This window comes from Pholis gunnellus (assembly GCF_910591455.1).
Source record: "Pholis gunnellus genome assembly, chromosome: 7".
NCBI lineage: Eukaryota > Metazoa > Chordata > Actinopteri > Perciformes > Pholidae > Pholis > Pholis gunnellus.
Window position 1 is genome coordinate 13,369,747 of NC_136533.1, and position 23,836 is coordinate 13,393,582.

The following is a 23,836-nucleotide window of genomic DNA, read 5'->3' on the forward strand; positions in this document are numbered from 1 at the left end:
TTAAGATAAAGACTGGAAGCAGGGGGAAACAGCTCCTGTCATCTTTTTTCTTAAAAGAAAATGTGGTGTTTTTGGCCGCCGCGCTTTTTCATACATTTTGTGCCAAAATAAACTAAAAGCAAATCTACATGTAACCCTAAACGATATACAGTAAATGCTACCCGACTCCTTACATGTGGCAGCCGCTGTATATCCTTCTCTCCACTCTGCGGGAGACCACTGATTGAGCATCATCCGCTGCCACCAAGTGACAGACTGTGGCTGGTCTGCTTGGCAGAGGGAAGAGATTGGACATTCATATCTCACTGCCTGCCAGTCGCACCGCTGTAATGAGCCACACACACACACACACACACACGTTGGTAAGGCGCCTGTCCATGTGCGCTCATGGGTGTGCGACGTGTGCACGCAAACATGCAACATTTTTACGCAGGCGATGCGAGCGGGCCACAACACATGCAAGGATGTCGTCTGATACATGTAATTACACATAGAGGTTGCATGCTTCACGGGCACATTTAACAGCTAATATGAAACACACACACACACACACACACTCACATGTAAATAAACACACTCCACAGGGGCTGTTTAGTGTAATACGACTTATGCACTTATTTGTCACGCTATACTGTGGCTACCGCAGTGTTCGGATTAGTGATGCTCATATGGATGGATCATAGTTTTAACTTAAATAGCGAAGGATCTTTGCTGAACGTGTTCTCAGATAAGCCTCAGTATATGTGGTCTTAAAGCTATGTCCTGTGGCCTTTATACCGTTTAGCAAAGGCAGATCCAATGGTGTGTGTGTGTGTGTGTGTGTCATTTATCCTCATGTCATTTACAGAATTACAGCCCTCTTTCATTGATATGAAAGACATTATATTATCACAGTGAGCATCAAGTTCATAAACACACATTCAGTCGCGCAAAAGGATGTTATTAATTTTTTATGCAACCATTGCCTAACAAGCCAGACCCATTCAAGAACAAATTCTTATTAGTAACGACAGCCTGGGAAGGGAAACAAGTAGGCATGGAGGAAGAGGTTTAGCTGAGGGGGATAAAAACAGAGATGGAGTGATGGATGGGAAAAGAGAGAGAGAGGAGAGGAATCATGAACACAACACCAGTGATATGTCACCAATGGGCCCTGGCTGTTCTGGTTCCAATGGTGCTTTCGTGCCATTCTTTGGGGAGGAACTCAGCTTTACAGATTTATCGCTTGAATCAACAAAAAGATCAGTCGACAAGATCGTACGATTTTCGACGGAATTTCTTTAGACGACGACAGACTTAATACGCACACTGCACACACAGAATCACATTCATTGAATTATAGCTACCACTTTACACTAACAGTTTACTAGTTACTTGTTGATAGCATTGAATGACCTCAGGCCTCAATAGGTTTTGAACAGAAAGGCTCTTCCCAGCGACTGTCAGTACAAGAATCTGAACCCTTAAAGCTTTGTGCCGGAACAGAACTTCCTGCTTTATTCTGCTGTTCTGTAACAACACACACACATCCTAAATGAGCTGCCCCTCCTCCACCCTTTCTCTAGTTGTATTGCCTTGTAAAAAACAAAAAAACAGTGTATGGACATACAAACATTCAAGTCAAAAGAAAACCCTACTTTGTATGATTTCTATATCCGGATAAGGTTAGAGATTATACTCACCCACACACACTCTCTCTGACACACACTGTGCAGAGTCCTACACTGTACATCACAAGCAGACATCAGTACAGTCTCACTCACATGCACAGGCAGAAACTACACACACAATGTGGGAGGATCTGACATGTACTGGCAAGCGACAGAGAGGGAGGGAGAGAGAGAGAGAGAGAGAGAGAGAGGTCAAATGAGGGGATGAGGGAGAACAGCGGGGGTGAAAGGGATGGACACTCGTATGCATACAAATCGTCAGATGTCTAAGAGCATGGAAATAAGAAAGCTACACAAACAAACCTGCATGCATTGTGCAAGGTAGCTTCAAATATTTAGCGAAATAGTGATACTGCGAGATCAACAGACAAACCCTAAAATGCTACAATTATACAAATAAAAGACACTCCAATGCGAGCACATTTCCCTTCACACAGCGACAGGCTTCATATACAAACAGGCTGGAACATGCAGCACAAAATGTACAGACAGTGTATTAGCCCCAAACTGTGTGTGAGACTGAGAGAGAGAGAGAGACAGAGAGAGACGTACACTGTACACCCAGACAGACCGAAAAATACTGAGAGATCATCTGAGGAGAAGGAAACGAAAGGCAGAGAGAGAGAGATGGAGAAGGATGCGGAAGAAGGGAAGGAGGGATGTGGGAGAGGAGGTGGAGAGGAAAAAGGAGAGAGACAGCACTGCTGCAGTGTGAACTCTTTGTCCCTGACGCATCTCTCACACACACACACACACACACACACCAAAATAGATATAGCATGCAGAAGGAATGTCATATCAATGCCTTGCAACAGACTCTCAGACACACACACAGTGTTACACGTGTCAAAGTTCAGTTACAGTACATGTGCCATTTACTTCCATGTTTCTTTGTCACATCAGAGCACACACCTGAACCAATTCCCTAACTTGCATGTTGCTCGGTACAGTACATCGCTGCCGTTGTGCTCTACATCTACTGTGATTTAAAACGTGTCAAATTATGTCGAGGTCGGTCACTTTGCAGCAAAGATGCCGTTTTGCCGTCAATCACTTTTCAGCACCTGAGCCGGTAACAAATCTGTGCTGAAACACAAACGTATCGAAACCAGCGGTATTTAGTACGACAGTACTGTCGTCTGGCTGAATATAATCTATTGCCAGAGTCTCAAACTGCACATGTCAACGTCAAACACTGCGTCAGTGCATCAGACACACAGACGGAGATGAACGCGAGCAGACGTAGTTCTGTGCTTTCCTCTCATTTCACAAAAAACAAAGAGCCTGCTTCATCTCACTTTAGTAATATCAGCTACATGTAATCATAGATAGAGGGATTGATCGATTGAGCTACAATTATTAGCATTTTGATAATCTATTAAGTACGTGATCAAGCTAAATATTGGTTTTTACACATTTTAATGGGCTTTTTTTTTTTTACAGTTAACTGATGTTTTATAGACCAAAACAATGATTGAGATAATCGAGAAATAATCAATCACTAGTTGAAGCCAATTGCCTTGTTTCATACATGGGGCAGCCGTTTTTTCTAACACTGTAAAGTAAAGATTACATCAACTAGACTTTTGGGCTTGGTGCTCTAACAATATGGAGGATTTTTTTGTATCATCATCCTTAAAGAAAGTAGTCCTTTCTCTTCTCCTTTACCGCATCCAAGTGTGTTAACAGTGTGTACTAGGTGAGTGCATAAGTGCCAGTGTAGTGTATGTGTGTGTGTGTGTGTGTGTGTGTGTGTGTGCGTGATGGCAGCAGACTCAGATGTGAATTGAGTGTCGGGAGCAGCACAGAGTTCAGACCACTGCGCCATCCCTCTCTCTCCATCTCAGCTCTCCCTCCCTGCTTGCATCCTTCCTTTTTTCCTCTTCTTCTCCTCCTCTCTTTCCTCTCCTCCACCTCTCATCCATTCCTTCCTTTTTACTCCTTCTCTTCTCTCCCCCTTATCCATCCTTACCGTTGCTCCTCTTTCCTCCCTCTCTCTTCTTCAATCTCCAACTACTTCCTCTTCTATTTCCTTTTTTCCCCCTCTGCTGGCCATCCCCTCTTCCTCTTTTCTCTCTACTCTCCCTACCTCCCTGTTTGTCTTTCCCTAGGTCTCTCCGACTGAGGCGACCCGCTCAGACGTCGATGAATAATTCAGACTGTGTTGCACTGCAGGTTTCCCCCGCACCTCCCTGCTCTGCATCATCCCTTTTCTTTTTGTAAACACAGGAAGAATTGTTTTTATCTCTGTTTCTGTTAATTGTTTGATTCTTGTTTTGGATGATTGATTAAATGAAGAAGCGCACATAGTATTTCAGCGTGTCGGTGTGTATAAAAAGAAAAGCGAAGAGGGAGAGATCCCCTTAGTGTTTAGTATTCTGCAGCTCTCTTTCCGGGTGTGTGGTGTCTCCTCTCTTTTTTCACACAGACACACACACTTCTAGAGGAGGTGCCACTCGACAGCAGGGCTCTCCCACTACCCCTCCCAACCTCAGCACACACCTCCATCAGCATCGCCCCTCGATCTATTTTAGTTACTACTGGTTTGTGACAAGGTGAGGCTCTGAATGCTCAACATATGTGAGGAAGAGGAAGAGGAGGGGGGATGGTTAGAAGGAGGATGAGTGAGCAATTACGTTAGGTGAAGAAATGAAGTTAAGACAATGGACCATATACGGACTAACGTTCAATACTAAAATGAGTTTGATCTGGTTTTAATGTTGCTCCTGGGATAACACACACATAACGTTACTGTTAGCGTTACCTCAACTGTTCATCGTCTTGAACATACGTCGGCGATTTCTGGTCCCCTCTCCATAATAGCACAAGTAAACACAAGTTAGCTTACTAACGTTACATTTCAAGACTGTAATTGGTGATTAACTTTATTTATGTTAACTTAACTTGCTATGCTGTTAGCTAGCTAGCCTTTCTAAGGCTAATTGAGCTCGAGCTAGCTAACGTTACAGAGTTAGCTCCGCCAAGATTATTAACCTAATGTAATAAAACAGACCAAGTGAAACATTATCTGAGATGTTAACAGTTCAATAATCATAAAGACAAAACAATACTGGAGACTTTGAATTTAGGATGATAAGCGTAAGTTACCTCGGCTCCTCGGTTGATCTCCGATCTTGATTTTGTAAATTGATAAAAAATAAAGAATTATTATTTATATTTTTCAAAGTATTCTTAGTTTACAGCATTTTTTCACACCTGCCTAAAACTTTTGCACAGTAGGGTACTGTATATAATCCTGTTGAGCAGGCAACGGCGATGGGAGCAACAAAGGGCGGGGGCGGGAACAGCTGGTGACGCAAACAGGAAGTCCTCTGTAGATCAGACCGTCTCATTTTCGGTCCAGCCTGGCTGGGTCCTCCGAAGGATGCAGCCGCTGAAGAATTGAGACGGAGTGCGGTGGGCGTTTGAAATGTCTGTAATGCATTTGGAGACAATAAGGAAACCAGTACAGGTATTTCTATTCTTTTATTTTGTTCATTTCAGATAACATCAGCTTTTGTTTGTTAGACTGAAACATTGTGTCACCTTACTTTTGAAACCCACCTGAATGTATTATGTGGATCTTTTTTTTTCAACCCACTTTTAATACTTAAAAGGGTGAGTTAAAGGGGTATTCTCACTATGACATAATCAGAACAAATAGCATTAAAATAAAATCACTTGGTGAATATCCCTAACTTTGATCTTCTATATTGGGAAATATCAGTGCATTTAAAAACATTTAAAGTATGTTTCTCGTATTGCTTTCGTTTAAAATATTACCAGAAACAAAATGAAAATAAATAACATTATAATAGCCGAGTCCTGTAATTTAAATATAATGCGTTTTAATTACTAAATCTGATAAATACTTTGTGCAAAGATGTAAGTAAAGTGTGACAGGAGCGAATATGCTCTACTTGAGGCATAATGTATGTCGTGAAAATAACAATAACGTTAGTTTAGGGTTAGGTAATACATTTATTTGATTTGAGTCATAAAACTGAGAGCCGTGGAAAGTCTTCTGATATGATGTTGAGGTAAAGTGAGTGTAAGAAACAAACTAAATCTTCCCTCGGTGTAAAATTGTAAAAGCAGCACGCGCCACCATAGATGAGTGACACTGAACCAACTGGCTTTTTTAATTTATCTATTTATTTATTGTAAAACTGAAGTTTGGGATTTTTGTTGTGGTTAGCAGCATCTCCTGAGATTCACTCTGGTTAGGTCCTTTCAGTGTTTAGGTGCTGCCCTCTGTTGCTACAAAGGTGGCATTGCAGCTGTATTGTTGGAGCAAATGTCAAATACCACTGGAACATCAAGTCAAAACCGTGCTATAGAGGCAACAAAGGCAAATAAGGGGGTATAATTCAATGTTGTTAGTGACAAACGGTCCATTATCATTTAAAGGTGATGTAGCAAAAGTTCTATCACTCTATCATATGTAGCCTACATTAATGTAACTTAGAGCAAGTAACTTGTCATTGTGTTCTTCTCCCTCACTCACACACACAAATACACATTAAAAGACACATATTCCATCAGATTCAAAGATAATAAACAGATAAGGTTTCATTTTTTTATGAACACTTGCAATCACAAAACATCTAAAAAATAGCAGTTAAAATTCTATATCTTGATGGTCCTTCAATAACGATCCCTTTAAAACATAAAATAATAGTAAATACTTCAAGAAGCAGGCACTTGCTGCTAGATTTCTTTGTTTGTGAGGAATACTCAACCTCAGCGTCTCAAGTATTGCATCACAAATGGGATTGCTTTGTCCCCTCAGTGCTTGATCAATGCAAAGAGCCAGAACTCCATAGAAAGTACGACAATGATTTCACAATTAAATAACACCACCTGGGTTGAGCTTAATTTACAGAAAAGGTTTGAGTGGAGGCGATTTAATTAAAAAACTACAAAAATGTTTGTGTAACCAGTGACAATTGAGGAAAGAGGTTCATTTAAAGAGGATTAGGACGATGTGGAAAAAAAACACAGACTTCTGACATTAAGATCAGAATCTTGAGGTCGTCATATGTGGCCTTAATCCTCTTCTGTTAAAAAAAGACAACCAGCATACATCAATGCCTCCCTGAATCACTCTCCACATACTGCTGGTCAGTTTGGTGCATATAAAGCATATGATTCAGTATTAAACACGTGTAATACAGTACATGTAAGAAATGTGCAAAGACGAAGGTTGGTAGGAATTTGCATAAAAAGAGGTTTGAGTATACTTTGGCTGATGTTGTACTTAAGTTAAGCCTAGAGTTTAGTATTAAGGATACAGTTCTTTTCCTCACCAGGAACAGGTACTTGCTCCCTCTCTGCCTCTTTTTTCTCCTCAAACACCCCCAGTAAATCCCAGGACTGAGGAATTAGTTGGCGACAGAAGCCTAGCTCCACCAGCCAGGACACTGTAATAACACATATCACAGAAGACAGCATGGCAAGAGTCCTGAAGGGGAAGTACTGTACGATAACTCCGTCCACCTCCCTCCAGCCGGGGTACAGGATGAGAGGAGGGATCCCAAGCAGCGGCTCCCCGCTCAGCCCCCGCAGCAGTATTCCTACTAAATATCCGCTGATAGCGCCGTAGCTATTAGCGCAGCCTAAGTGCAGCACGCATATGAGCTGCGGGAGGATCACGCAGTAGAGGAGGTCCCCGCTTATCAGCCAGAGGCCGAACACACTGTCTTCAACAAAGGCCAGGCCTGATCCAGCCAGGCCCACCAGCACAACGCTAATACGGATCACCAGATGCAGCTCCCGCTCCGAGGCCTGTAAGAACAGCGAGGAGAGGGACAGTAAAAATGCAGGTCCTTTGCATAATGCTCAACCAAACACACACACACACACACACACTCGCACACACCTGCTTCCTGAAAGTCGCCTTGTATATGTTTTGTGTAAACATGGATGCTGAGGACAGCAGCACAGAGTCCATGGAGGACATAACTGCTGCCGCCACAGAACCAATGCCTAACACTGACAACCAGGTGGGTGTGAGGTAGTGCAGGGCCAGTGGCAGGATCTTCCCTGCCTCCCCTCGTTCAAAAGGAGGGGGTAGACCATACGCTGTCTGGTTCCAGTCTTAGAGAACAGGAGAGGAAGAGAGAGGAGCAGACATAGAGGTAGAGAAAGAGACAGTCAGGGTCGAGAGGAAAAGAATAACGGCAGGGGAAGAAGCTTTTAAGATTATGGTGATGGCATCAAAATAAAATTAAGCACTGGGGAGAAGGAGGCAAAATATTTGAAAGCAGGCAAAAGTCCCACCATCATTTTCACACACACATGCAAGTCATCCCATGCCATTAACCACGGTACTGGGGACCTAACTGAACATGTCGTCCGATGTCAAATATATGCATGCTTGGTGTGTGTACTGTGCGTGCGCAGCTGAGTGTTAACATTCATGTATACCTGCAGAGGCCGCCACTGCTCCAATGATTACTGAGGGGAGTCCCATAACTAAAACTGTCCCAGCAGCAGCAAAGCAGGTGACCTGAGCCTGAGCAGAGGAGGCTGCAGAGAGGATCCTCTGGTAGAGAGCTTGATAGGCCAGTCCCCCTAAAGCCTAAAACATGCACGCACAAAAACCACAAGCTTTGTCAGTGAATAGATGGATGGATGATTGTGGCCTTAAATTCTATTTTCTCAGTCTTGATTCTAAGTCTAGTTAGCGCCACATGATTTCACAGAATAACAGTGAGAAAAGAGGAGCAGCTACAATGGCTCAAGGTATCTTGAACTTGAAACTAAAGTGCTATTTCAATTGACTTTTATCACGGAACACATTTTGGCATGTCACAGGAGGAAAAGCACTCACATTGACATGGCTTACTAAGACACCTGAATAGAACATTTTGATATTATTAGCTGCACACAAAGACACGACAGGTCATATGGTTGAATGATTATCTTTTTCAAATAAATAACTCTGACAAAAAAATATTGATATTCTGAGACATTTTGGTAAATTCAGACAAAATTTGTGGGAACACTGATGAATTACAGGTTTTCAGGGATGTATTGGAAGCCAACAATAGAGATGCAGTATATTCACATCCCTACAGTTGTGAACAAAACCTTTTTAGTACCAGGCCGTAAACATATTTTTGCTTTGAAGTTGGTTATTTTAAAATGGGGGTCTATGCGGATTGACTCACTTCTGATCTATGGATGTGTTATTTCAATCCTGTAACTCCACTGCAATCACACACACACACAGTGAAACAAAATACAATTTAAACTCTAACCAATAACAGCATCTCATCCGCCCATTTTCCTGCATCTTCCAGCTTCAACTCTCCGATCCACGAACTCTCTGATCCATTTCCAATTGTTTGGTTGAAGTGGACTGTGTGCGAGATGTCAGTAACTGCAGGGCTGAGCAACAAAAAAGGAATACAGAGCCACTGAAACAGAAAGAAACAGCTGTTATAGCAAAACTGGTGACAGGTCAGCTTTTGAATTACTTACATTTCTTAACATTCTTCAACTTGAATGCATTCACTCTGAACCCCAAAACCCGCCGGCAATTGCCCAAATCACACCATTTATCCTAGCCAGACGCTGTAAAGACGGACATAAATGCATGAAAAAGGCTACTGAACACAGAGAGGTTAAAAGTAGAGGTTGTAAACACGTTCAATATGCATAGTACATAGAGCCCCCCTTTTTGTTCCAGTGTTGGTAACATTTGTGGGCACTTGGGAAAATGTTGGATGAATAGATTCCATTGTTTCCCAATTTTTGTGAAATAAATCATCAAAGATATTCTAAAAACATTTTGTTTTGTTATTAATTTCTGGTCGTTTTATACTTCTCAAAAGACAATTTGGAGTTATCTCTACTTCTAGCCATGATTGCTGTTTCCATAGACGTATGGTAACTGCTTGTGGTTCAGAGGTTTGAGTCTCACTATTTCTGTTGCCTTCCCTCCATCCTCCTCGCTCTCTCTTCTCAGTCAATGCTGTCACTCGCTCTGTATTTCTCCGTTTCTCACCAGGCTGACAAAGATGAAGGAAAGCTGGATGATGTCGGTATATGCCACAGAGTAGAGGCCACCCAAAAACGTGTAGATGATGGAGACAGCAGCAGAGATAACGATGGAGATGGTGGACGACAGCCCAAGAATGATGCTCATTGTTCCTCCTGGAAGTAATACAGAACATTAAATCAGAGATGCTCTACAAATAGGCAACGTGATGGATTATGGCCGAATCATAGGGTTAAGTTTGCGTGAAGTGTTACTTACCCAGAGCAGCAAGGATGCAGGCAACCCACAAAATATCACTGACCAAAGCAGGAAGCAGCAGTGTAGCAGTGAACATGTTGCCATAGCGATGCTGAAAGGGATCCAACATGGTCACGTAGCGCTTAGACCTCATAGGTTTTGCAAAAAACAATCCTCCTTAAGAAGTAAAGAGTAAATAAAAAAACAACTGTTGAAGTGAAATATAACTTGAAATGCTTTTTTGTCTAAACAAAAATATTCTAATGATTCAAAGCAGAGCAGGAATGATCAATTAGTCAAATGATAAATCATTTAAGTCTTTTTTTTTAGCTGCAAAAATCCTTAAAATGTGAATATTATCTGGTTTTCTCACTCTCATTGTAGAGGTCACCCTGGCCACTGGAAACTTTTTATAGTCAACAATGAAAGAAATGCTGCATGTTTGTGCACCTCACAGCAAGAAAGTCGTGGGTTTGGATCTGACGGAAAACGCCTGTGTACAAATTCTCCCTTTGTTGGGGGTGGGGGGTTCCCTCCCACAGTCCACCAACAAGCAGGTTAGATAAAGCGGAACATTTAAAAATTGTCTGTTGGTGTGAATATGTACGTGTGAATGTCTGCCTGTAGGCCCAGATAGACCAGCAATCTGCTGTAGGGTCTATGAAAGAGCCTTGGTGGGAAAAATAATGCTGTTGCATAATAGTATCGATAAGTACGATGTGTGCCCTTCTCTGGCTAGAACAACTTAAACTCTGTGTCCATGACTTATGAAGTTAAAGTATCTGCTGCTTCATAGTTTCTGTCGCTAACCTAAACAATCCCTTGCACATGTACCCTTGCATTTCCGTCTTTTACATGGCTAATACTGACAGTGTAAGGAAAGTAATTCAATAAAGGGACACTTTGGCGCAATACATACAGTATGTGGATTATTCATTAGCCATGTTGGTTGACTGTTTTGATGTATTTGAGTGCAACAGCAGGCACAAAATCTGCATTTTCGTACGTAATGAAAGGATTGGCAGACTTTGGGTCTACCCTGCATTCAGTCCAATGCATGCTGAGACAGGTGAAAGGCCACAACAAGACTAGTTAAATATAAGCATGTTAAGATTTTGAAAAGATGAATTACATTATGTGATACATGAGTGTGTGAGGCTGTAAATACAACCACAGGGTGCTACTGAACAAGAAAACAACCTTGTTAAAATGTCAGACAATGGAGCGGTATAATAAGTCAGTACAATAGCCTTCACCTCTCCATCTGCTGTGTGTTATCATACAGAGGCTTCATTTGTTTTAGCTGCTTACCCAAAACAAAATTGATAACATAAGCAGGAGGCCCCATAGCCCAGATGAGACCTTGAGAAGGAGAATAAACAGCCTCAGCAGTTCCCATAATGTAACCTCCTCCAACCCATGTTGCTGAAAGAAAAGCAAAGAAAATAGTCAAGCAAAGACCGTAGCACAGCGAGAGGAGCTTAGAGCACACACAATAAGTACATCGAGTACCCCTCAGAAAAAGTTCTACCTGTCATGGTGAAAACCCCGACCAGGACATTGATGTTGCGGCCACCAACCATGGCAACTTCGCTCTTAGTGCCGGCACATGTCTTCTCCACTTTCTTGGATTTTCGAGATGCCCAGATCCCAATTCCCAGGATGACGATATAAAAAACCACCACGGTCACGAGTCCGGGGACATTCACTGCCATGATTGTCTGGTAAGACAATGCAACAAATAAAACACAATAAGAACATGTAAGTAAGCAGCAAAGTAGTTCCAACAAGCCCATCATTGAGCACAGCATGAGAAGACTTATGCAGGAGTAAAGTATTAAAACACCTGATAGGCAGCTACTTGAGACTCACACAGAACCATGGCATTACCGGAATAAGCACATCTGGGAGTAATCCTGACTAAACAAGCCGTATCAAGGCTGTGAAAAGGGCTCACAAAGGGGTGTGGGTGGCCCAAGAGAAAGCAGCGCACACATCCTCTGCTGCGCTGCATTGTCACAATGCCGAGAAAGATGTGAGAGCAGAGGATGCACCTGCCTTTAACTAATCCAAAATTATAACCTCTGCCATTTTTCCAGAAGCCATAAGAACACAACGAGCAAATAGCTGATTAAAAGAGGGTATCACCCGGCTCCAGATAACTTGCATCACGTGCCCAGGGCGAGGCTACCGTTGAGGACCCAGACGTTGTGTTCTTCTCCTGGGAATTTGATCTAGTATTTTTCCACCGAGATTCAGTTTTTCTCCACCAGAATTTATTTTGCAGCAGAGCTTTGAAACAGTATGTAGATCTTCATATTTGGGAGTTATTTCAAGTGCTTAACTTTAAATTTAGGCCCGTAATTTTCAGGTAAGTTCACACTAGCTACGTAATTTAGTTCAGCAGCAGTTATTTTAGGTTTAGTTTAGTAGTTATTTTCCTTTAAAGTAGTTCTCCAGTTAAATAGAGCTGGCACAGAATATAGTTGGCAGTTAACATAAATAACTGGTTCTTTCAGCCACATTGTATCCCCCACTGTTCAATTGATTTGCAAAGTAGTGTAGTTTGTTAGTAATGTATTCTATGCGCTGTAGTTTGTTAATGACAGAAGATCTTTAAGGACATTGTTCTTCCTGGTTGCCAAAATCAGGTCATCTTGACTCTGATAATGAACTATAAGCTCGTGTCACCGTGGACTGACTGATAACATCAGTTGCATAATGTTATTGTTAGTAGTTCTTGGTTTATCTGTTTTTTTCATTGTAAAATGTCCTTTATACCTTCGTAGTAGCAAAATCAATACCAATCTTCCTCATTAAATCAGTGTACTGATTTATAAATCGAAGATAATAGATGAAATAAGATACTCCTTTGTTAGTCCCACAGCAGGGATATTAATTATTATTCTGATATATTACGAAGTCACTTGGTGAGTTGTATTTTCTAAAATGTTTAACATAAACTAAGAAGCACATCAGTGGGCTGTATTTTTTAAATATTAATACTATTTAATTAGGTAAAATAGCAATGTAACCAATATAAGTAAATGTCTACATCATTATGCAGGCAGAATTGTGGCTTTCAGGGTATTCAAATGTTGGATAATACTGTTGTATTTATATGTTTTACCTACTTGAGATGGTTTCATCTCCAGCAAAACATTATATTTCATAAGCTAATCATGTGTTTTGTAAGACACACTTGCAATGCAACTACAGCTGTTAAATACACGTACATTAGTGGATTTAAAAGTACATGTCTGTGAAATGTAACGTTGTATCAGTGCAGTCCCCCCCCCCCCCCCCCCCCCCCCCCCAATACGCAGGGATAGTGTAGGTAAAATTCAAAAAGGTTAAATACCTTCTACCGTTACTTAGGAGCCCTGAATAAGATACCTCTTCAGCCGGCACATTAACCTTTAATTCATCAACCTAATGCAACCACACACCTTGAGAGAAGCCTTCACTGATAATAGGCTATATCTATCATCTATAATAAGAATTATCATACATGTTTGACTGTTATATATGTGTGTACCATTAACGTTACCAAGATAAATCGTGTTTATCTCACTATTAACGCCTTTTCATTACATTACTGATTAAAGGACAGACCAGACGCCATGGAGACGTAGCTATAATTCATCATCATGTGGCCACACATATAGATACATTATTACCAATATATTGAATCTTAGATTGTATCACATATTAACAGGTTCACCTATATGCGCTTATTCCCAGTCAGGGTATAAATAAGAACGCAACTGGATACTAGATCCTGGTAACGTTAGTCAGCTAGCTTCACTGTTACCGTTTCACGTTACACAAATTGTAAACCGCAGTGAGAGAAAAAGAAATTAAAAAAAAACACGCGGCCAAATGAGTTGAATGAATGAAATATTGGAATTACACAAATCACTATGATGTGCAATTTTAACCTACAGACACAACACAATGAAACATGGACGCAATTAGTCTTCGTCCCCATGTGGGGACTATAACGCAACGTTACCTTTGCGTGGTGCCAGCGTCCTTTCTTCAGCGCGTCGGCTGCTGAGAGTGAGCTTCGGTATTGTTAAAGCATCGGCTGGTCACTGTTGTAACGTTGTCTCCATCTGAAACGTGATACCTGCGAGCGGGGCGCGTTCAGCGCCATCAACGCGTTTAAAAAAAACGTTTGAAATGAGATGATAGCGGTGTGTTGGATGTGCTATTTCAAATGGTTGTTAGTTTGCAACGGTGTCTCCTTTAAATCGTGTTTGGATGACACCCAGATCGAAAGCGTAATCGTGACAACGTATTTCAGACGCTGTCGCGAAACGTTGCGCTCAAACGAAACAGCTTGTTCGAAATCGTTGCAAATCGGTCCAAACGTTTGTACTTGAACGCACCCTGGATGATAGTCCGTAATAAATGAGAGCGTTATCTATTGTTGAGGAAGCCTCCTAGTTTAATAATTATATTTTAACCTGTGACAGACCAAACGTGGTCTTCATCACCACGTGGACATACAGTATGCTGTCTGGATTACTGGATGCCAGGGAGGTGACACTATCAGCACAGCACCGGCTATTGTGCAACTGAACGGAGTGAATCAGTAGCTCCATGAAAACGTGAGGTCAAGTGCAATGGGACCATAAGCCTGAATACCTTTTCCTGCACTGACTTCACATCGGGCTTGAGTGCCAGGCGAAGGAATCCTCCTCAAAGTGTTAGTCTGCGATAATGCTCACTGCACTGCACTCCCTCTTTTCTCCTCAGATGTTCACCAGCATCACAACATTCCCAAAGAGTCTAATTTTTGGGGAAACAAGCTCCCTCTCTATTACTTTGTATACAGACAGAGTATGAACACAATACTGAAATGGCTCCGACAGGAATAGCTAATAAGACTTGTGAGTTGGGTTCTCACCCCGATCTGACAGTAAATACACATCTTGGGTGCTGATTTTTGAGTTTCAAGGTCCCTTGTCCTTCCTGAGAAGCTTAGCCGAAACCCACACCTGTTGTTTACTGTTATTTCCTGTAACCCTGGATATAATCAAGGCCAGAACTCACTCTGGTCAGAGAGTATTCTACATAGTGAGTATATTTTCACCCTTTTTAAGACCCTGTTAAGTCATTGCACCTTTCACCATGGCAGAGCCTGTGCCTCATCCCCATATCTCATCAATATCTCCAATGAAATCTATTTCAGTGGAAGTTCCAAATGCATGTGAAATTGACCCAAATCCTCCAACGGTCAAATATCACAGTCCATTTCTTATGCTGCGGCCCAACCAAAACAATAGAAGTGTTGTTTGAGGAAACATATCAAATGGTTGTTTCTACAATGCCTCCTGTCGGCCTGGCTGGCTAATGTGTATCATATAACCTTTATGTGCTGGTTGGAGTTCATCCTGGAATCTCTTTGTAGAAGAAGAAAAAAAATCAGTGACCCAAACATAACAAAAACAACCTTTATTTTAAAATTCTTTAGGTGTTATTAACGATGTGGTATCTATCTGCCGTATTTGTACTTGTGGCATGAGAGTGAATTGTGTTACTGTCGATTTAGATATCAGGGTTTGCCTGTGTGAGCTCCTCGTCGTGGGCCGCTGGCTGCGGGTGGTTGAGAATTACGAGCTCCTTCCCTTCAGAGCGAGAGGTGCACAGGATCCAGTGGTTGTTGTCCTCCTCGCCTCTGCACGAGTTGAGGAAGGTGTGAGCCGTCAGCTCATACTCGTTGTCGTACGGGGTCCTGCAGAGACACAGCTGTTACATACACAACCACAGATGGCATGCAGGCATTGTGACATGACTTTTAGCTGCCATATTGGAGGTCCTCGTCTTTTGAGTAGCTGTGAAAAGCTGACTGCAGCTCGATCCAAGTGAATCTACATGGTGTGTTTCTGTTACATTTTGACAGGGCTGATTATTTTTGTTAAGATGTATAAAATATTTTGTTTGGGTTAAGAAAGCTGATTCGTCTCGAGCTACAACTGACTGGGTCAGAGTTAGGTTTCTCATGTCACTGTAAAAACACAAGTCCTATCAGGCTGTCTGCTTGTACCTACAGTTAGCTGTCTTACATTAACAGTGCAGTTTTCTTGCTCTGGTATCTCCTTTGTGGATCTCACATATTTAGATATGATTTGTGCCAATTCTTCAGTGGACCTCCAAATTGACATCCGACATCAAATTGAAGGCGTTTGTTTTTAGAATTAAAAATGGAAAATACCAAATGACATGTTGTCCCAGCACAGCAAGAGCCTGGTTTGTCTTGCAGTGTTTGATCAGCACTCTCACATTAGCCTGTAGAACAAATTATCACAATTGCATGGACATTCTCAATGCCACAGAGGAAAAGGAAAGTTACAGTTCAGCTACAGATTTAACAGAACACAAAATGCTGATGTTGCAACAGGTGTAATAGTTAACCTTGAAGACCCATTAAATACTTACTGGAACAGGCTGACCTTCATATTCGAGCCTCTCCTGTGGTTCAAAGTGGACTATCTTCCACCACGACATGAAGGAACCGCTGTCATCCAATGTTACTTCTTGTAGCCTGGACTTCTTGGCACACTTTAAAGGAAGTCATAATAATATGAGACTGACAATGGCTGAAAATCCAGTGAAAAGGACAAACACAACAGCTGCATTCTGCGCTTTATGCACGTAAGATTTCCGCAGCTCAGCTTTGTTACACTTTTTTCAGTGTAATGTATTCTACTCAATGGTCTTCAATAATTAATTAATGTTAAAAATTAATCTACCTTTTCAAGACGTTTCATGTCACTCGTCAGGTAAAGCTGTGGAGAGAAAGGAAGAGAAATGTGTAAACACAAAGTGAGTTAAATACGTACGTGTGTGTGTGTGTGTGTGTGTGTGTGTGTGTGTGTGTGTGTGTGTGTGTGTGTGTGTGTGTGTGTGTGTGTGTGTGTGTGTGTGAATGTTAGTTCACTTACACCACCAGCAAAGCCACTTGTTGTTTTTAGAGCAAAACTTTGCTCGAAATGCAGAGTCGACCCTTCAGGACTGCCATCAACACTGTAGTCAGAGAAGCAGCATTACAGGTTTACATCTGGGAGTGTTATTCGTGAGATAGATTTATATTTAATTGGTTGTAAGCATGTCAATTCATCAAAAATCTAGGCTGAACACAGTTGCATACTCATTGTTTTTCTTTAGTTTTCATGAGTAACTTTCTTATACTGTAATATCAAAAGCGGCCATCAGATGTCACCATCTCACCACTGTCTGTCTGTGATTTCGTATGGCATATACTACTGCCGAACTTTCAAGCGGCACCTGCCTCATCATACACTGACGGGAGGGTTAACATATTGCCATGTGTGTTGATGTAGTTGTAAGTGTCTTTGTGCGTGTACCTGGTGATGATGAAGGCGGTGCGCACGCAGGCCTGGATACCTTTCCCTGCACTGACTTCACATGGGGCCTGAATGCCAGGCGAAGGGCTCCTCCTCACACTGTTAATGTCTGCGTTAATGCTCACTGCACTGCACTCCCTCTTTTCTCCTCCCATGTTCACCAGCATCACAACATTCCCAAAGTGCAATCTCCCATCAACTGTCACAGTGAGATTCACCTAGACACGTGAACAAAACAACATTATCATTGGCATCCACACCAGCATTGTGATATTATCGTTGTCATTGAAGGTGGTATATAATTAGCATAGATTATTTTTACCGGTCTCAAAATGTTCTCTTTGAGGAAGTCTACTTTCTGGGCAACAAGCTCACCCCTCTCTTTTTTCTTTGCATCCTGGAAAAACATCAACATATATCACTGAATAACCTGCATATACAAACAAACAAATAGCTTACGATACACCCGACGGCTACAAGGCTGCACGTTGTATTTAAAGAACATTGTTCATGTTATATTGTTGCTTATAAATACATACAAAGTAATTGTTGCCTGTGTCACGTGGTCTTCTTTGTCCTGTAAGTAGACACACTGTGGATGCATTACTATGATGTTAGCTGAGATGAACGACTGTTACGTGGCGTTATGTTACGTAGATTAAACGTTAGCTACGCTAGCTAAAAGTTGAGAGCTAGCTATTAGCTATTAGCTAGCTATATTTTGAACAAACCTCGCAGAGCACGTCCTCAAACCAGTTTCCCGTCTTCACTTTGCAGCTATAACTTCCCGAATGAGTCATGCTGGAAAATAATGCTGACAACTATTCGTATGCTAATAATATAATACGTTAACCTACTTTTGGTGTTTGCCCCAATGAACGTAGAATTAGCATGTGTATGGTGGTTTCTATGGTAACTGATGACCAGTCGTCTTCTGTCAGTTGTCGCGTATTGTCGCGAGAGGGCGTGCTAGTCCAACAACTGATACCCAGAGCCAGTGAGATCATTCTGTGTCCCATGCGAGCAGGACGAGCTGTTGTGCTTTGGCTTTGCATTGATGTGCCCCGCCACACAAGCACATACCCAAACATGTGGGATTAACATGTCATCATTATCACCTATCTCCAACAACATACAAAAATGAAACAAAACAAAACATATGAAAGGAGTCTCCCTCTATTTAAAAAGAAGTAGAATAAATTGTTAAATGTTCTGATTTCAGTGAATTCCAAAACCATGCAGAAATCAGTTTATGTGTGTATAATCATTTACAGTTCTTTGGAAATGACATATTCTGCTGAATTAAATACTCTTTATTTGTATGCAATTAGATTCAAACTGCTGCAACGGAGAATGAATGAGTCGAGGAGCAATCAGTCCTGCTGTCCATTTTCCTCTTTTCTCTCTGTCTGTCTGTCTGTGTCAGTGACCATTGGCCCTGCCTCTGGCTCCAGAGCCATTTATGTGACTCAGTTTGTGGTGTCTGTCTTTCAGTGAGTCACTGTCATCCTCCTCTTCATCACTCCTGTCGTCGCCTTCCAGCTACAGGATGAAGATGAGCCAGAGAGAAGAGGTTGAAAAGACTCATACATTCATGCATTTCCTTCACATAAATGATTATAAACATAGAAACACCTGTACACACACCTTGCTAAAGATAAACTTGTAAGCCATCCGGGATATAAGAACAGCCCAGTAGAGGTGCAGTATCTGAAGAACCAATAACATCACATTGAAGAAGTAGTAGCCAAAGAAAGGAGCAAACTCCTCCAGTGGGTACACCCATGTACAGTGGATCAGCCTGTAGAAGATATGCAAACATGATGTTTTCAACACATTACTCCAAGATCGTCTCCATGCATCATCCTTCCATTTCCCACACTTACCAGAAAGGAAAAATGACAAGTCTTGTCAGCATGAAGAGAACTGTAAACACCACAAACATGGCATTAGCAGTCTGGTGCCTCTTGGCATAGTTGAAAACCTTTGCACCCTGTGAGATAAAAACAGGGAAAACAATCATGTTCACTTTTCAAAAGGTATAGTTTATGGTCTGTCGTTAAGTCGCTGAAGGCATGTTTTCCAGTGAGTTTTAGTTGAATCAAGTGATAAATGTGTAAAAACCAGCACTGACCTCTAGCAGTATGTCAGCAGAGTCATGAACTGCCATCACAAGGGTTCCAATACGAATGTAGTTTGAAATCCAAGAGAAACTCAGAAGAGTCAGTGTGGCTATGTGATGGATCACCTGCTCTTTAAAGTCCTACACAAATACAGCAGTGTGCATACGACACAAAGACATCCAGAATGTTTTGCATCTTAATAACATTAAACGGAAATACATGGTTTGGTTCATGTGCAGTTCTTCACTTCGTTCGCTCACCTTCCGTTTCACATCAAATGTGAGGCTGAGGAGCAGGGAAAGGTAGAAGCCCATTTCCAAGAGGTAATAAAAGTACTGAGACGGCAGCATGGACTGCATGGACACACAGCACACGCACTTAGATGTTTGTATACTGTAATATTGTACAAGCCACCCTTGTGCAATGGCAATGGCAACAACACTTACCTGTTTAGGGAAGCCTGCCCAAACCTCCTTCAGATTATAAAGCCAAGGTTTCTTCAGCCAACAAAAACAGAGAGGGGAATAAATGTGAGGGGGGGGGTAGCCTTGAAAAAGGGTAAATGTTAGCCAACGAGCTCATGCATGATTCTCTCCCGTGTCAACTGTCAGTGTGTGAGAATAACCCTGAAGCACAAAAAGATATGAGATAAGGAGAGAGACAAGCAGGTTCACAGACTGCACATTACAGTGAAATCAGAGCGAATAGAGAGACAGAAAGATAAAATAAAGAGAGAGAACTATCCCAAAGCAGGAAAGGATGGAAAAAAATGTACTGACACAAGAGACAAATCCTCTAATAGAAATAGTGGTAAAACATACGAACGAGCCAAAGCTACTTACATCATAGAGAGCGAGGACTCCGCAGACAAATGCAAACAAATAAAACACACATCTCCAACTGTTGACAGACAATGACGATAATGTTACATATTTACACATAGACACTTGTTCTTATGTCAGTGCACAATCAAACACAAACCTGGCCTCGCAGAACCTCTTGCGAAGCCCTGGACGCTCCTGGTTCCTCCTTCTCTTGAACCAGACTTGAACTCTCCTTTCCGACCAGCTGGTCTTCTTACACAGAGACCTCACATCAGCCTGAGACACAAGGGAAACAATTCAGCTGTTACACTCTTTCCACTCTAGGATGCACAGAATGTGTTATATACCAGCATTCAAATTTACCCTCTGATGACTTTTATTTCCTTACCAAGAGAACAACTTCATTCATTGATAATACCATACAAAGTCATGTAACCAAAATCTTATATACCATATGTGTGACTGTTGATTAGGATTACTGCATGTGAACAACAAAGCACCTATGTTTTTCAGGGAAATGCTCCTTGTAACATACCTGCAATGGAGCTCTTGCTTGGCTGCAGAAGTAGTTTTCTAGGAAGGGGTTTGGCTCTGCTGTCAGACGTACACTGTCCCTGATTCCCCAAACATTAGCCAGTGGTGTGGCCAGGTACCTGCAACAGCACACAAGCAACATTACAGTAAATGTCATCCTGTATTGTCTGGCCTTTAGAGTTCCATCATTGCTCCACACAGTATTTGCAACACAATCCCAGTACTCTGAAACAATACGCTTGCATATTCTCGCCTCTCAAACAGGTATCTGACGAGGAGCAGGCAGAGGGCGCAGGGCAGAGCAGCGTGAAGTTGAGAGGCTTTAGCGTAGACGCGACCTTCACTGTCTTCCAGATCAGACCAGGAGACGTTTGCTGGCAGCCACAGACGCTCCCACCACAGCCACTCACTGACTGTCTGCAACATGCTGCTGGAAAACACAGAATACACTCCACAGATACTATAAATTGCAGAACCATGATTAATATATTGTTTCATATTCAGGTTTTGAAATCACATTTTCTGCAATGTAATATAATTAAAGTAAGCGTTGTCCACTCATTTCTAAGAGAGAACATGAGTTCACTCACTACAAAAAATGTTTGAATTGTCAACGATTAAGACTGGATTGGAAATAGCATACAACATTGTCAGCCGGAGTGTGCATTCATGAACACATTCATAAACTGGACATAGCTACAGTAGGGATCTGGTCCACGTGGATTCACAGCCAAAAGTGCACCACTATCTTTGCCTTGAATCTACAGCGCCAATTTTCAGCTGTGGCCACTTCTGGTCTCTTTCAGTACACTTACACTTACACTTAGGACATGCAGTCACAAAGGAAGTGAGTAATTTGGAGATGGAGTACAACAGATATCAAAGGGCAAGGAAGATAAAGAAGGGTGAGGAGCAATTTAAAGGAAGAAAGATTAAAAGAGAAGTAAAGTCCTTTTTCTGGACTCTGCCCATAACAGAGTGCAGATAAAAACATGTCATTTGAACGGTTAGAAAACTACCATCAAAATGTGAAATCAAGGTTATAAATAATTCTACATAATTCCTCTGATGCCCAGATTTAACCACTGGGATGCTGTATTACTCATATCAGTGTGTCCCTGAACCTCAATGTTAGTTAATAAGTCAGCATCAGAAAACAAGCATACATACCTGCAGGCAGTTTTGTCTTTAAGCACCAACCGAAGAGAGGGAAGCTGAGGAAGATGGTGGACACAGACAGAGTGTGTGTGACAAAGTCCATTCAAGTGAATTATATTGTGTGAAAGAAAACCTAAACTGAAAATCTCCAGTTCCATACTTACAAAGTGATTTAATATTCAGTCCTTTGTAGCATGTTTACAGAATACAAATGTATGCACATGCCCATGTGCACACACTGAAACACACACACTCACCTTCAGTATGCCCACTGTGAGACGTATACAGGGACCTGCCTGTGGGAAGCCAGTCTGTGACTTATACAGTTCATGTACTGCACTTCATGTAATCCACATCAGATAACAGCCCTTAATAGATCCCATATGTTCACTCTCGCAGCTTGTCTGGAGCCATTCTTCAAAGACAGCATAAAAAGTAAAGAAAAAGGCAAATATTTACTCATGAGCTCATGCTTCCCTTAATCTGTACACAGTGCACCTCATGGTGTGTGAGGCGACAGGCTCCAGTGAGCATGTTGATTTTTGCCGGCATGCCGGTGGTCGCTCACCTGGATAGAAACAATGGGATCCTTCCCTCCCACTCTGTCTGCTCTTGTGATCACACCCTCAATGTTGCAGCAAGTCCTTCAAGGTAAAGTAAGCTCATCGCTGGACTGCCCTTACTTGCTCTTGTAGCAGCAGTCTTTTAAGTGTGGGATAGATACCCTCACCTGCAATAATTCCCCTTGGAATGCTGGGAAGCCCCTACAAAGGCCCCATTCAGTGGTGGGACAGGGGAGGGGCGGAGCCAGTGCAGGTTATGGAGTGAGGAGAAAAGGGAACTTTCATGCACAAAGAGAGAGAGAGAGAGAGAGAGAGAGAGAGAGTGAAACACCACTCTGTATAAATAGCTGCCTGGATAAACATACCAATGAAAAAAAAAATAACCTTGGTTACATTTAACTATTTTCCGGTTCTATGGGGAAATATTACTGATTAATTACAATTCGTAATTGTGTTTTTTTTAATATTTAAGCAGGAGAACACTGAAAATGAAAGAGGGATACAAAAGTAAAGCAACACATCACTGAGCATCCATATTAAATTCTCAGTGTTTCACTACACACCAGAGGGGGGCAACAGAGACAACACAATAGACTGTCATCGCCTCCAAATTAGGATTTACTAGTGACGTTATGAATGGTGTGTTGCTGTTAGTCTCGTATTGAGAACTTTATTCAGCTTACGTTCTCTGTAAATAAATGATGTAAATTGGCATCTCTTAAATTCTCTGAATATGTGTAAATTCTTCACATAAGCTGCAAAAAATAAAATACTTCCAATTTCGCCTGCTGTCAGTAATCAAAGCTCTCGTGGCAATAATGCAACATGACAAACCATGACCTTGAGATTTCAGAGAGAAAAGCAGATATCAAAAATATGTCCTTCTTTTATTATAATTTTACATTTTTATATATCAAAACATCTCAAAATAAACAGTAGAGCTACAAGCATAAGTGTTGATACTAGCTGTCTGGTCTAAAAGGCAGCACTGCTGCATGTGTGGGGGTGATAAACAGAGGAGCAGTAGCTATTGAGCTGTGAAAACAAACCATGAAAAACAATCAAAAGAAATACGGAAAAAGAAGAGGTTGAAGTTCAAGTGGTATAGTTTTTGAGCATGGAAGGGAGAGTTTCAGAGTCTTTCTCTGAATTGTCAAGTAGTCTCCTTGTCAGTGTCAGCCCCTAAACCACTGAGTGGTACAAACATCTCCATGAAGATTAAGAGGATCAAATGGACGTTCAGTCGATCTGGATGGTCTCTCTTCAGACCCCAAGTATTATATATGCAAATAGGAAGGTCTGACGGAGGTCTCCAGGCACAGACGGGAGAAGCTAATCTGGAT

At 41.7% G+C, this 23,836-nt stretch overlaps 3 protein-coding genes across 3 annotated transcripts; all 3 read right to left on the minus strand.

Annotated features, from left to right (window-relative positions):
- Nucleotides 1-6,941: 6,941 nt before the first annotated feature.
- Nucleotides 6,942-11,630, minus strand: LOC306698291 (high-affinity choline transporter 1-like; the record flags this gene model as incomplete). The annotated part of the gene is made up of 8 exons (XM_079162536.1): nt 6,942-7,457; nt 7,552-7,769; nt 8,100-8,253; nt 8,936-9,094; nt 9,685-9,833; nt 9,937-10,092; nt 11,227-11,340; nt 11,447-11,630. The coding sequence occupies 8 exons, from the start codon at nt 11,628-11,630 to the stop codon at nt 6,942-6,944; spliced, it is 1,650 nt and encodes a 549-aa protein (XP_079018662.1).
- A 3,841-nt stretch (nt 11,631-15,471) lies between these two features.
- On the minus strand, nt 15,472-18,091 carry cfap161 (cilia and flagella associated protein 161; the record flags this gene model as incomplete). The annotated part of the gene is made up of 8 exons (XM_079163509.1): nt 15,472-15,658; nt 16,139-16,212; nt 16,363-16,485; nt 16,677-16,712; nt 16,869-16,950; nt 17,292-17,509; nt 17,614-17,688; nt 18,023-18,091. The coding sequence occupies 8 exons, from the start codon at nt 18,089-18,091 to the stop codon at nt 15,472-15,474; spliced, it is 864 nt and encodes a 287-aa protein (XP_079019635.1).
- Nucleotides 18,092-18,713: 622 nt separating this feature from the next.
- cers3b (ceramide synthase 3b) lies at nt 18,714-21,198 on the minus strand (the record flags this gene model as incomplete). The annotated part of the gene is made up of 10 exons (XM_079162534.1): nt 18,714-18,833; nt 18,939-19,092; nt 19,178-19,284; nt 19,426-19,554; nt 19,675-19,767; nt 19,861-19,911; nt 20,257-20,314; nt 20,396-20,514; nt 20,774-20,891; nt 21,026-21,198. 10 exons carry the CDS (start codon nt 21,196-21,198, stop codon nt 18,714-18,716), a joined length of 1,122 nt encoding a protein of 373 aa, XP_079018660.1.
- Nucleotides 21,199-23,836: the final 2,638 nt, after the last annotated feature.